Consider the following 14,800-nt stretch of genomic DNA (forward strand, 5'->3'; position numbering starts at 1 on the left):
TGGCCACAAACCACGTGGTATGAAAATCAATAGGAAGTTCGGTACACTTTTCCCGTAGTAATATATGGCATTTTTCTTCATTTTAAAGTTATTTGGCCTAATTACCCCATAAAACAATGGGCTAGGACCGTGAAATTTTCACAGTCATTCCATCTTTGCCCCATCGTTAAATGGTATGAAACTCAATGGCACATTCCAAACACTTTTCCCATAGTGAACTATGGATATCTCTACCCAGATGACACTTATGTTCCGACATGGCCTTCAACAGTCTTTTCTCTCAAAATGTCCACTTTAATTTAAAGTAGAGATTTGATTCATTTTCTCCTTCAAAGAGGGGCTCGTCACCATTACACACCTATAATCTGGGCCTCGTAGCTGCAAGTTAAGGTCCCCAAAAACAGCCCCAAAGGTCAAAATTGAGGCATATGACCTCATCTTTCGGCCTGTTTTGGCAAGTGAGAAACGGGCCATTAAATCGTAGTGAAAGGTTGGAACTGCCTGATTTTTGCATAAATCAGTCGCCTATGATAAGGTGATGCAGGATCTAAAGCGAGATATCTGTAGAACCTTGGGAAAGCTAACTTCCGGTAGCAGCATGCTAACGACTTGAATCCAATTGAACCTTGAAGAGGGTCCTGTTTTGTCCATCATATGTGAATTTCATCAAAGAAGGCCATTGACAAGTGTTTTAAAATTGATCAATATTAAAAAGTGGTCAAAATCCAGATTTTACCAGTCTTTTCTCAAACGTTTTATACTTTAAAAAGGGGTAGGGTTTTAAATCCTTTTCTGCCTGAAAGAGGGGCTCGTCACCATTACACACCTATAATCTGGGCCTCATAGCTGCAAATTAAGGTCCCCAAAAACAGCCACAAAGGGCTTAATTGGGCTTAATTGGGGCCTTATTCACTTATATTTTGGCATATGCAAGAATGGCCATAATTTCTCAAATATGGGTCCTAGAACCCCCAGATTGTGCACACACATTGTGGACAAGGCCTACAATAGGACCACCTGGAAAAAATCCCTCTAGATTATCTAGAACAGATTTTTGCCTGTATCAAACTCAGACTTCAGCATGGGGTACATGTCCCTAAGCTGTACACCCTGTCGTACTCTTGATGAGATCAGACCATCTTTTACTTCTGAAGATGTCAGAGCCCTGTTTTTTTAATATGTTGTAGACAGGCCCCAATTCCAGTTAACAGCGTCACACCAGGAAGAAAAAGAGGTCATAGTGGAGGACTGATTGTTACTGGATAGAAGTGTTAGCACTGGTAGTCTCGTTACCTTTATTCTTCACTATGAAATAATAATGATGAGAGCTCTTAAGAAATCTATTTTTTGTATTCTTGTGTGAGTACTATACTTTTGAATACTATTTTGCATCGTAAATTCATAATATGTTAGTTAAATACACATATAAATACTTATGTTGAATACAATGGCTTGCAAATAGTTGTAGTTTCTATTTTATGAATATCAATGTTTGTAGGTAGGTAGGTAGGTGGGTAGACTGATAGGTAGGCAGACTGGTAGGTTGGGAGCCTGTCTAAACATTACAAAAAAATGATTCGTTTTTCAGGAAGAACACCAGCGGTCCAGTGACAATACCGATATTCTTGACCCCACTCCAGCTGATGTCGATGAGGACACAAGTGTTCCAGAGCTCATGAGAACCGACAGTGGAGTTGTAAGTTTATTTGCAAAACTTCACATTCTAACATGAAAAGGGCCATGACATCTGTCAGTTTACAGGAATCAGGGTAATATGTTCAGAGGCTGTGATGATTATTGAAAGCGGTAATGTGAAGTGCCACTACGAGACAAAGCACAACTCTTTTGAGCTAACGTCTCGCATCTCAAATAAAGGCACAGGAAAATAAACCTAAGAGCCCAGTATGATCAGAATCCTAACGCATGAATTCACTGACCAACAATGACGTTAACAGAGAGGAATAGAGCTGAAACAAGTGGATTAATAACCACAGATAAAGTCCTGCTCGCTAATTCATCTTATTAGAAGATGAGAATAATATGGATATCTTGGTTTTCTTGGGTGACATCACTTCACACCTGAATTTAATTAATTTAAAGCTGCAGGGTACTTCATTTCTTTGTTTTAAGATGCACATTTTTCAAAAGCTTTCGGTTATGTAATTTAATCTTAATCTCAATTTTAAATCTGACAATAAATATTGTTTATGTATTATTCAATTGATCTTTCTATATTTGATAATCAGTTGTTTTCTACATACAGACTTTAATACAACTGTTGGCTACTTCAATATACAGTATATGGAACTAAATCAGAGTGCAAGTTAGACATTATTATGATGTTCTGGAGATTTAATGAGGAAATTCTCTCTGAATGGACCTTGTTGAACTTTAATTGAATACCCCGGTCATAGATGTTTAAAACTACCCGAAACAACACAACAATCTACGTTAATATGCGTGCTGTTCCACGGCATTGTTAGCACTTTTCCTATAGTGAATTATGGATTTCTCACGAGCTCGGCCCAAATTCCCATAGAAAGCAATGGGCTAGGACCCTGAAAATTGAACGGTCAGTCGACCTTTGGCCAATGACCATGTGGTATGAAAATCAAGGGGAAATTCCAAACACTTTTCCCATAGTGAATTATGGATTTCTCACCGAACTCGGCCAAAATTCCCATAGAAAGCAATGGGCTAGGACCCTGACAGTTTAACAGTCAGTCGACCTTTGGCGAAAGACCATGTGGTATGAAAATCAATGGGAAATTCCATACACTTTCTGCGATGGTACACTTTCTGCTATGGTAAACTCCGTACACGTAGAAATTACGGCCTTTTGACTCAATTCTGCCTAGACACCTAGAAAACAATGGGCTAGGAGGCTGAAATTTTCACATTAAGTCACCCTCTGCCCCAAGATGAAATGGTCTGAATATCAACGGGAAATTCTGTACAGTTTTCCCATAGTGATTCATGGCATTTAGCATTTATTTGGCTTAAATAGACGTTCAGTTAATACCCCTAGAAAGCAATGGGCTAGCACGCTGAAATTTTCACGGTCAGTCGGCCCTTGGCCACAAACCACGTGGTATGAAAATCATTAGGAAGTTCGGTACACTTTTCCCGTAGTAATATATGGCATTTTTCTTCATTTTAAAGTTATTTGGCCTAATTACCCCATAAAACAATGGGCTAGGACCGTGAAATGTTCACAGTCATTCCATCTTTGCCCCATCGTTAAATGGTATGAAACTCAATGGCACATTCCAAACACTTTTCCCATAGTGAACTATGGATATCTCTACCCAGATGACACTTATGTTCCGACATGGCCTTCAACAGTCTTTTCTCTCAAAATGTCCACTTTAATTTAAAGTAGAGATTTGATTCATTTTCTCCTTCAAAGAGGGGCTCGTCACCATTACACACCTATAATCTGGGCCTCGTAGCTGCAAGTTAAGGTCCCCAAAAACAGCCCCAAAGGTCAAAATTGAGGCATATGACCTCATCTTTCGGCCTGTTTTGGCAAGTGAGAAACGGGCCATTAAATCGTAGTGAAAGGTTGGAACTGCCTGATTTTTGCATAAATCAGTCGCCTATGATAAGGTGATGCAGGATCTAAAGCGAGATATCTGTAGAACCTTGGGAAAGCTAACTTCCGGTAGCAGCATGCTAACGACTTGAATCCAATTGAACCTTGAAGAGGGTCCTGTTTTGTCCATCATATGTGAATTTCATCAAAGAAGGCCATTGACAAGTGTTTTAAAATTGATCAATATTAAAAAGTGGTCAAAATCCAGATTTTACCAGTCTTTTCTCAAACGTTTTATACTTTAAAAAGGGGTAGGGTTTTAAATCCTTTTCTGCCTGAAAGAGGGGCTCGTCACCATTACACACCTATAATCTGGGCCTCATAGATGCAAATTAAGGTCCCCAAAAACAGCCACAAAGGGCTTAATTGGGCTTAATTGGGGCCTTATTCACTTATATTTTGGCATATGCAAGAATGGCCATAATTTCTCAAATATGGGTCCTAGAACCCCCAGATTGTGCACACACATTGTGGACAAGGCCTACAATAGGACCACCTGGAAAAAATCCCTCTAGATTATCTAGAACAGATTTTTGCCTGTATCAAACTCAGAATTCAGCATGGGGTACATGTCCCTAAGCTGTACACCCTGTCGTACTCTTGATGAGATCAGACCATCTTTTACTTCTGAAGATGTCAGAGCCCTGTTTTTTTAATATGTTGTAGACAGGCCCCAATTCCAGTTAACAGCGTCACACCAGGAAGAAAAAGAGGTCATAGTGGAGGACTGATTGTTACTGGATAGAAGTGTTAGCACTGGTAGTCTCGTTACCTTTATTCTTCACTATGAAATAATAATGATGAGAGCTCTTAAGAAATCTATGTTTTGTATTCTTGTGTGAGTACTATACTTTTGAATACTATTTTGCATCGTAAATTCATAATATGTTAGTTAAATACACATATAAATACTTATGTTGAATACAATGGCTTGTAAATAGTTGTAGTTTCTATTTTATGAATATCAATGTTTGTATAATTTTTTAATCGTTCAAAAATGCTTCTATTACTTAACTTCATTAGAAATGCTTGTTTCATTTCAATGTCCTTTTTTAATAAAAAAAAATGTTTTTTACATACTTTATACAAAATTCTAGTTGAGTAATAAAGTCTCAACTTAAGCAGGTATTTTATGTAATCCTTCCATTTTAGTAATTACTATTACCTGTCTAAGTTATTAACAAAGGCTGCAGGCCGAGCCTCAGAGCTCCCTCATGCTGATCGTGACCGAAGGAGTGGGGGATGGGTGAGGTTACGGTGGGGACAGTCAATGTCATGTTCTGTGTAAAGTACCTTAAGTTTCATTGCTGACATTACACAAAACCTGACGTTTACCATCATCATGGGGACCATGGCGTGGCCCCTCCCCCATCAGTGCATGCGCCCGTGGAGAGGTGACTCACTGCCTCAAACTGTCGAGCGGCTCCACACACATGTAACTTGACGGGCTAGCTGTGGAACCTGGATGGAAATGGTAAGTTTTTAATTATTGTCCGAGCTCCGAATGTTGGTACATGTACTGCCATATAAAAAGAGCTGTTGCAATGTGCTGGAAGTTAACCGAGATGGACAGCTAATGTTAGCTAACACTAAGCTAACATGTGCAGCTAGCATGTGCAGCTAACAGAGCTGTGAGTGGAGCTGGGTCTGGATAAAGGTGGAGGTCTGAACAGACATGAGTGCAGCTTCCTGCTGTCACAGTGTTTTAACACATTGATAAGGCAGGGTATGCTAAATGTAGCCTCTGCTCCAAGGAGATGAACTACAGCAACAAGGGCTCACATGTCCTCTCATCACACTGTTCACTGTTTCGGGCTTGTCACCTTTTTCACTCATGAGTTTGCAGGTATGCGATCTGAGACCAGCCTACCGTTAACGGAAGGCTGGACAACTAATTACAGTTAACTACAAATGGATAATTTACACATCGTGGGGCTTTTTTACAGTCACAAAATGATATTTAGATATTTTTTAGAATTTATATTTTATCATCATTATCTTTTCCCACAGAACGTGAATATTATGCTCAACAAAGTGACATATTTGACATATTGAGTCAAGGTTAACTTTAAAAAAAGTATTTCTTCACATGTAAGCAGATATTGTAATTCAAATAACCATGGGTATTGAAGTAGAATATTTAGCCTCGTACTTTCAGAAATAAGTAGATCACCTTACTATAATGCAGCCTATAAGACCAGAACAAATTACTTTTAATTTCAGTCAAAATGTAATAATAGCAGCTCAGGCAACAATTTTAATTCCACCAAATTCTACCACTGCAGCTTGAAATACAGAGTACTGTAACATGACTGAATGTGTCCCTTGTGCTTTCAGGAGGATGGAGCATGTTTTTCATCCACTGGTGACAGCTCTGAATGCACAGGTGAGAGAGGGGAGAGACCATGAGATGGTTTTATGTTGAGGTTTGTAGAAAGTCTTTTGTAATCGTGGAGAATATTATACTGAATACTTCAGGGAGTCTATTGGTTTCAATCCCAAACTGATCATACTCTCAGGGTTTAAATCATATAACTATTTAAAAATAGTCTAGACGCAAATGAAACACATTTTGACCCATCAAAGATGATGTTGAAGTTATTAGTTCATCGTAAACCATATTAACATTTCTATCCTCTAATATATTTGCAGGCGCTGATGTGACAGATGGCTTTAACCCTGAACAGACCAACGAGGTAGGATATGTCATCTTCTTTGGGTTCTTAATTGACAGTTAACCTGCTCGACTGTGAATGTCGAACAGAAATCAAAACAATGCTAGAGTAATTCATTTCTTACAGACTACAGCTAGTTAATCACACATATTAGACTTCCATTATTACGACAGTGTTTCCCACAGGGAGAAATTAAATAGTTTGCACTGCAGCCACTTATTCATAATGTCTGATAAGTTGTAGTATTTGTTGTTTGGTTGTGTATTATTTTATTGATGTAAAACAGTGTAGACTGGTAGGTAGGTAGGTGGGTAGACTGATAGGTAGGCAGACTGGTAGGTTGGGAGCCTGTCTAAACATTACAAAAAAATGATTTGTTTTTCAGGAAGAACACCAGCAGTCCAGTGACAATACCGATATTCTTGACCCCACTCCAGCTGATGTCGATGAGGACACAAGTGTTCCAGAGCTCATGAGAACCGACAGTGGAGTTGTAAGTTTATTTGCAAAACTTCACATTCTAACATGAAAAGGGCCATGACATCTGTCAGTTTACAGGAATCAGGGTAATATGTTCAGAGGCTGTGATGATTATTGAAAGCGGTAATGTGAAGTGCCACTACGAGACAAAGCACAACTCTTTTGAGCTAACGTCTCGCATCTCAAATAAAGGCACAGGAAAATAAACCTAAGAGCCCAGTATGATCAGAATCCTAACGCATGAATTCACTGACCAACAATGACGTTAACAGAGAGGAATAGAGCTGAAACAAGTGGATTAATAACCACAGATAAAGTCCTGCTCGCTAATTCATCTTATTAGAAGATGAGAATAATATGGATATCTTGGTTTTCTTGGGTGACATCACTTCACACCTGAATTTAATTAATTTAAAGCTGCAGGGTACTTAATTTCTTTGTTTTAAGATGCACATTTTTCAAAAGCTTTCGGTTATGTAATTTAATCTTAATCTCAATTTTAAATCTGACAATAAATATTGTTTATGTATTATTCAATTGATCTTTCTATATTTGATAATCAGTTGTTTTCTACATACAGACTTTAATACAACTGTTGGCTACTTCAATATACAGTATATGGAACTAAATCAGAGTGCAAGTTAGACATTATTATGATGTTCTGGAGATTTAATGAGGAAATTCTCTCTGAATGGACCTTGTTGAACTTTAATTGAATACCCCAGTCATAGATGTTTAAAACTACCCGAAACAACACAACAATCTACGTTAATATGCGTGCTGTTCCACGGCATTGTTAAATGCTTGTGATTTTACAATGAAGAATATCCAAGTCTAATCCTTTCTTTTTCTCTTTCTTTTTTTAAGCTCAACAGACACGAAAGAGAACCTCTATCAAGTTCTGAGTACAGTGATGAGGATGAGTATGTTCCTCAATATGATGAAGAAACAGAAAGTGACTGTTCAGAAGAAGAGGTCAAACAGCACACGGCAAAGAAGAGAAAGGTACAGAGAACTTCAACCAACTCTCAGGAAGGAGATGACCAACCACGCAAGAAAACACATAAGACACGTTTTATTCCCTGGCTGAACCTGACACCGACAAATCCTCATCTAATGGTTGCGACGTGACGGTCATGACCTTGAAGAAGAAAGACAATGGAGGCAGACTGTACAACAAAAAGTTTTACTGTGTGTTTTGCTCTAAGCCTTTCAACAAAATGGCACGCCATTTAGAATCAAAACACAAGGACAAACCTGAAGTGGCAAGAGCAATAACATTCCCAAAGGGTTCTAAAGAACGAAGAATACAGTTCAGTGTATTGAGAAATAGAGGGAACCGTTTCCATAATAATCAGGTTATTAAAGAAGGAAAGGGAATGGTGATACCCCGTCAACAATCAAGTGGACCTGTAAACGCCAGTGATTACATGCACTGTATAAACTGTGACGCCTACCTGAAGAGGAGATCACTATGGAGGCACATGCAGAGATGTCATCTACACAAGAAAGTCAAAGGTTTAAAGCCAGGGAAAACTAGAGTGCAGGCCCTTTGTTCGAATGCTCAGCCAGTTCCAGACAGCGTGAATGCACGATTTTGGAAGCTGGTGCTTGACATGAATCAAGATGAGGTTACAGATGTTGTCCGGAAGGACAACATCTGTACTCTTGGTACAGATTGACTCTTGGTACAAGAAGGACTCTTGGTGGACAGTTGACCTTTAACCCTGTTGTTGTCCACTCCGTTGTAGGTGACCGCAGCCAGCTTCCTGCTGCGGTAGTTTTCGTAGTGGACGTTGTTCGTCACGTCCTTCAGGTCCTGCATGTGTGTTCTGATGAGCATATCTCTCAGGATGGTGAAGTCACAGTGGTCACTGTTTTCAACTTCTGCAACCCCCCAGGGGTATTGTCTCCCTCTGACTCTTTTGCTGTTCACCTCGATGATGGTGTTGCTTCCTACTACAGCCAGCGGCAACTTGTCCTTTATCTTCTTCACCAGCCGGTTCTCTTCTTCGTCATCGGTCTCTGGGAACTCGTAGATCTTGATTTTATGCTCTTGGATTTCTCGCATGACCTGTTTCTTGAACTGTTGGCATTCCTCTGGGGTGAGGGTGTCTGCTTTGGCGATCAGCGGGATGACATTAACGTTTCGGAGAAATCACTCCTTCTTCAGGCACATGGCTTAATTGTCGGTCACGCGAATTTCGTGACCGTTTCATTGTAACTTGTAAAACTGTGTCTAATTGCCGTCTCCCCCAGTGAGGTTGAGTTTAGGGCAACAGTACAGGGACTGGATAAAAAAATGGAGGCTGGGTCGGAGGGCGATAGCCACCTCACTGACAACATTCCACGCAGCGAGTACGGTAAAGGCACGGGCTAAGTTAGGTGAGGGTTTTTGCCTCCCGAACGTCATGACAACGTCCGAGAGAAGTGCACTGTCCATAAACCGACTCTGATTTGCCAGCAAGGCAACCACCACCCCCCGGTGTCCTGGCCTTAACCAAATTTGTCCGTCCATTCTCCCACCGACGTAACCCCCGATGTTCCACAAGCACACCTGCGTACACACACGCTTAAAAATTTAGACTGTTTTGTCTTAAATAAAAATTAATAGCAGACTGTATGGTCTGACCCCTGCTCTCCGAGCAGACTGCATGGTCTGAGCCCTGCGCTCAGAGCAGACCGAGCTTGTCCTGCACTCCACGCAGACTAAATGGTCTTGGCCCTGCCCTCCAAACTAAGCCAATCGTGCCAGAGTCCTGGAGGCCTCCATTCTCTGCTGCTCCAGGCGCTGCTGGGCCTCCCAGTTCGCTCTCTCGTCCTCGAACACGCGTCTCTTCTCCTCCAGCTCTCTGTGCTGCGCCTCCAGGTTCTTCTTCATCTGCTCGTGACGCCGCTGAAGCTCTGCTTCAGAGTCTTTGAGCTTCTGCACTTTTTCCTTGACTTTCATCTCGAACACCTGCTCCATCTCCATCTCCATCTTCTTCATCTTAGTCACATGCTCTCGCCTTTCCTCCTCCATCTGGGCCAGAGGACTCTTGGTGGACAGTTGACCTTTAACCCTGTTGTTGTCCACTCCGTTGTAGGTGACCGCAGCCAGCTTCCTGCTGCGGTAGTTTTCGTAGTGGACGTTGTTCGTCACGTCCTTCAGGTCCTGCATGTGTGTTCTGATGAGCATATCTCTCAGGATGGTGAAGTCACAGTGGTCACTGTTTTCAACTTCTGCAACCCCCCAGGGGTATTGTCTCCCTCTGACTCTTTTGCTGTTCACCTCGATGATGGTGTTGCTTCCTACTACAGCCAGCGGCAACTTGTCCTTTATCTTCTTCACCAGCCGGTTCTCTTCTTCGTCATCGGTCTCTGGGAACTCGTAGATCTTGATTTTATGCTCTTGGATTTCTCGCATGACCTGTTTCTTGAACTGTTGGCATTCCTCTGGGGTGAGGGTGTCTGCTTTGGCGATCAGCGGGATGACATTAACGTTTCGGAGAAATCACTCCTTCTTCAGGCACATGGCTTAATTGTCGGTCACGCGAATTTCGTGACCGTTTCATTGTAACTTGTAAAACTGTGTCTAATTGCCGTCTCCCCCAGTGAGGTTGAGTTTAGGGCAACAGTACAGGGACTGGATAAAAAAATGGAGGCTGGGTCGGAGGGCGATAGCCACCTCACTGACAACATTCCACGCAGCGAGTACGGTAAAGGCACGGGCTAAGTTAGGTGAGGGTTTTTGCCTCCCGAACGTCATGACAACGTCCGAGAGAAGTGCACTGTCCATAAACCGACTCTGAGTTGCCAGCAAGGCAACCACCACCCCCCGGTGTCCTGGCCTTAACCAAATTTGTCCGTCCATTCTCCCACCGACGTAACCCCCGATGTTCCACAAGCACACCTGCGTACACACACGCTTAAAAATTTAGACTGTTTTGTCTTAAATAAAAATTAATAGCAGACTGTATGGTCTGACCCCTGCTCTCCGAGCAGACTGCATGGTCTGAGCCCTGCGCTCAGAGCAGACCGAGCTTGTCCTGCACTCCACGCAGACTAAATGGTCTTGGCCCTGCCCTCCAAACTAAGCCAATCGTGCCAGAGTCCTGGAGGCCTCCATTCTCTGCTGCTCCAGGCGCTGCTGGGGCTCCCAGTTCGCTCTCTCGTCCTCGAACACGCGTCTCTTCTCCTCCAGCTCTCTGTGCTGCGCCTCCAGGTTCTTCTTCATCTGCTCGTGACGCCGCTGAAGCTCTGCTTCAGAGTCTTTGAGCTTCTGCACTTTTTCCTTGACTTTCATCTCGAACACCTGCTCCATCTCCATCTCCATCTTCTTCATCTTAGTCACATGCTCTCGCCTTTCCTCCTCCATCTGGGCCAGAGGACTCTTGGTGGACAGTTGACCTTTAACCCTGTTGTTGTCCACTCTGTTGTAGGTGACCGCAGCCAGCTTCCTGCTGCGGTAGTTTTCGTAGTGGACGTTGTTCGTCACGTCCTTCAGGTCCTGCATGTGTGTTCTGATGAGCATATCTCTCAGGATGGTGAAGTCACAGTGGTCACTGTTTTCAACTTCTGCAACCCCCCAGGGGTATTGTCTCCCTCTGACTCTTTTGCTGTTCACCTCGATGATGGTGTTGCTTCCTACTACAGCCAGCGGCAACTTGTCCTTTATCTTCTTCACCAGCCGGTTCTCTTCTTCGTCATCGGTCTCTGGGAACTCGTAGATCTTGATTTTATGCTCTTGGATTTCTCGCATGACCTGTTTCTTGAACTGTTGGCATTCCTCTGGGGTGAGGGTGTCTGCTTTGGCGATCAGCGGGATGACATTAACGTTTCGGAGAAATCACTCCTTCTTCAGGCACATGGCTTAATTGTCGGTCACGCGAATTTCGTGACCGTTTCATTGTAACTTGTAAAACTGTGTCTAATTGCCGTCTCCCCCAGTGAGGTTGAGTTTAGGGCAACAGTACAGGGACTGGATAAAAAAATGGAGGCTGGGTCGGAGGGCGATAGCCACCTCACTGACAACATTCCACGCAGCGAGTACGGTAAAGGCACGGGCTAAGTTAGGTGAGGGTTTTTGCCTCCCGAACGTCATGACAACGTCCGAGAGAAGTGCACTGTCCATAAACCGACTCTGATTTGCCAGCAAGGCAACCACCACCCCCCGGTGTCCTGGCCTTAACCAAATTTGTCCGTCCATTCTCCCACCGACGTAACCCCCGATGTTCCACAAGCACACCTGCGTACACACACGCTTAAAAATTTAGACTGTTTTGTCTTAAATAAAAATTAATAGCAGACTGTATGGTCTGACCCCTGCTCTCCGAGCAGACTGCATGGTCTGAGCCCTGCGCTCAGAGCAGACCGAGCTTGTCCTGCACTCCACGCAGACTAAATGGTCTTGGCCCTGCCCTCCAAACTAAGCCAATCGTGCCAGAGTCCTGGAGGCCTCCATTCTCTGCTGCTCCAGGCGCTGCTGGGCCTCCCAGTTCGCTCTCTCGTCCTCGAACACGCGTCTCTTCTCCTCCAGCTCTCTGTGCTGCGCCTCCAGGTTCTTCTTCATCTGCTCGTGACGCCGCTGAAGCTCTGCTTCAGAGTCTTTGAGCTTCTGCACTTTTTCCTTGACTTTCATCTCGAACACCTGCTCCATCTCCATCTCCATCTTCTTCATCTTAGTCACATGCTCTCGCCTTTCCTCCTCCATCTGGGCCAGAGGACTCTTGGTGGACAGTTGACCTTTAACCCTGTTGTTGTCCACTCCGTTGTAGGTGACCGCAGCCAGCTTCCTGCTGCGGTAGTTTTCGTAGTGGACGTTGTTCGTCACGTCCTTCAGGTCCTGCATGTGTGTTCTGATGAGCATATCTCTCAGGATGGTGAAGTCACAGTGGTCACTGTTTTCAACTTCTGCAACCCCCCAGGGGTATTGTCTCCCTCTGACTCTTTTGCTGTTCACCTCGATGATGGTGTTGCTTCCTACTACAGCCAGCGGCAACTTGTCCTTTATCTTCTTCACCAGCCGGTTCTCTTCTTCGTCATCGGTCTCTGGGAACTCGTAGATCTTGATTTTATGCTCTTGGATTTCTCGCATGACCTGTTTCTTGAACTGTTGGCATTCCTCTGGGGTGAGGGTGTCTGCTTTGGCGATCAGCGGGATGACATTAACGTTTCGGAGAAATCACTCCTTCTTCAGGCACATGGCTTAATTGTCGGTCACGCGAATTTCGTGACCGTTTCATTGTAACTTGTAAAACTGTGTCTAATTGCCGTCTCCCCCAGTGAGGTTGAGTTTCGGGCAACAGTACAGGGACTGGATAAAAAAATGGAGGCTGGGTCGGAGGGCGATAGCCACCTCACTGACAACATTCCACGCAGCGAGTACGGTAAAGGCACGGGCTAAGTTAGGTGAGGGTTTTTGCCTCCCGAACGTCATGACAACGTCCGAGAGAAGTGCACTGTCCATAAACCGACTCTGAGTTGCCAGCAAGGCAACCACCACCCCCCGGTGTCCTGGCCTTAACCAAATTTGTCCGTCCATTCTCCCACCGACGTAACCCCCGATGTTCCACAAGCACACCTGCGTACACACACGCTTAAAAATTTAGACTGTTTTGTCTTAAATAAAAATTAATAGCAGACTGTATGGTCTGACCCCTGCTCTCCGAGCAGACTGCATGGTCTGAGCCCTGCGCTCAGAGCAGACCGAGCTTGTCCTGCACTCCACGCAGACTAAATGGTCTTGGCCCTGCCCTCCAAACTAAGCCAATCGTGCCAGAGTCCTGGAGGCCTCCATTCTCTGCTGCTCCAGGCGCTGCTGGGCCTCCCAGTTCGCTCTCTCGTCCTCGAACACGCGTCTCTTCTCCTCCAGCTCTCTGTGCTGCGCCTCCAGGTTCTTCTTCATCTGCTCGTGACGCCGCTGAAGCTCTGCTTCAGAGTCTTTGAGCTTCTGCACTTTTTCCTTGACTTTCATCTCGAACACCTGCTCCATCTCCATCTCCATCTTCTTCATCTTAGTCACATGCTCTCGCCTTTCCTCCTCCATCTGGGCCAGAGGACTCTTGGTGGACAGTTGACCTTTAACCCTGTTGTTGTCCACTCTGTTGTAGGTGACCGCAGCCAGCTTCCTGCTGCGGTAGTTTTCGTAGTGGACGTTGTTCGTCACGTCCTTCAGGTCCTGCATGTGTGTTCTGATGAGCATATCTCTCAGGATGGTGAAGTCACAGTGGTCACTGTTTTCAACTTCTGCAACCCCCCAGGGGTATTGTCTCCCTCTGACTCTTTTGCTGTTCACCTCGATGATGGTGTTGCTTCCTACTACAGCCAGCGGCAACTTGTCCTTTATCTTCTTCACCAGCCGGTTCTCTTCTTCGTCATCGGTCTCTGGGAACTCGTAGATCTTGATTTTATGCTCTTGGATTTCTCGCATGACCTGTTTCTTGAACTGTTGGCATTCCTCTGGGGTGAGGGTGTCTGCTTTGGCGATCAGCGGGATGACATTAACGTTTCGGAGAAATCACTCCTTCTTCAGGCACATGGCTTAATTGTCGGTCACGCGAATTTCGTGACCGTTTCATTGTAACTTGTAAAACTGTGTCTAATTGCCGTCTCCCCCAGTGAGGTTGAGTTTAGGGCAACAGTACAGGGACTGGATAAAAAAATGGAGGCTGGGTCGGAGGGCGATAGCCACCTCACTGACAACATTCCACGCAGCGAGTACGGTAAAGGCACGGGCTAAGTTAGGTGAGGGTTTTTGCCTCCCGAACGTCATGACAACGTCCGAGAGAAGTGCACTGTCCATAAACCGACTCTGATTTGCCAGCAAGGCAACCACCACCCCCCGGTGTCCTGGCCTTAACCAAATTTGTCCGTCCATTCTCCCACCGACGTAACCCCCGATGTTCCACAAGCACACCTGCGTACACACACGCTTAAAAATTTAGACTGTTTTGTCTTAAATAAAAATTAATAGCAGACTGTATGGTCTGACCCCTGCTCTCCGAGCAGACTGCATGGTCTGAGCCCTGCGCTCAGAGCAGACCGAGCTTGTCCTGCACTCCACGCAGAC

At 44.3% G+C, this 14,800-nt stretch overlaps 4 protein-coding genes across 4 annotated transcripts; all 4 read right to left on the bottom strand.

Moving 5' to 3' along the window:
• Nucleotides 1-9,487: 9,487 nt before the first annotated feature.
• Nucleotides 9,488-10,228, bottom strand: LOC306783921 (septin-7-like; the record flags this gene model as incomplete). Its single annotated transcript, XM_079297314.1, has 1 exon — nucleotides 9,488-10,228. A coding segment is annotated over one exon (741 nt), but the record flags the coding sequence as incomplete, so codon positions are not given.
• A 594-nt stretch (nucleotides 10,229-10,822) lies between these two features.
• LOC306783922 (septin-7-like) lies at nucleotides 10,823-11,563 on the bottom strand (the record flags this gene model as incomplete). Its single annotated transcript, XM_079297315.1, has 1 exon — nucleotides 10,823-11,563. A coding segment is annotated over one exon (741 nt), but the record flags the coding sequence as incomplete, so codon positions are not given.
• A 594-nt stretch (nucleotides 11,564-12,157) lies between these two features.
• On the bottom strand, nucleotides 12,158-12,898 carry LOC306783923 (septin-7-like; the record flags this gene model as incomplete). The annotated part of the gene is made up of 1 exon (XM_079297316.1): nucleotides 12,158-12,898. A coding segment is annotated over one exon (741 nt), but the record flags the coding sequence as incomplete, so codon positions are not given.
• Nucleotides 12,899-13,492: 594 nt separating this feature from the next.
• On the bottom strand, nucleotides 13,493-14,233 carry LOC306783924 (septin-7-like; the record flags this gene model as incomplete). Its single annotated transcript, XM_079297317.1, has 1 exon — nucleotides 13,493-14,233. A coding segment is annotated over one exon (741 nt), but the record flags the coding sequence as incomplete, so codon positions are not given.
• Between the last annotated feature and the right edge of the window lie 567 nt (nucleotides 14,234-14,800).

The sequence above is a fragment of the Melanostigma gelatinosum genome (genome assembly GCF_949748355.1).
Source record: "Melanostigma gelatinosum genome assembly, contig: SUPER_10_unloc_1, whole genome shotgun sequence".
Taxonomy (NCBI): Eukaryota; Metazoa; Chordata; class Actinopteri; order Perciformes; family Zoarcidae; genus Melanostigma; species Melanostigma gelatinosum.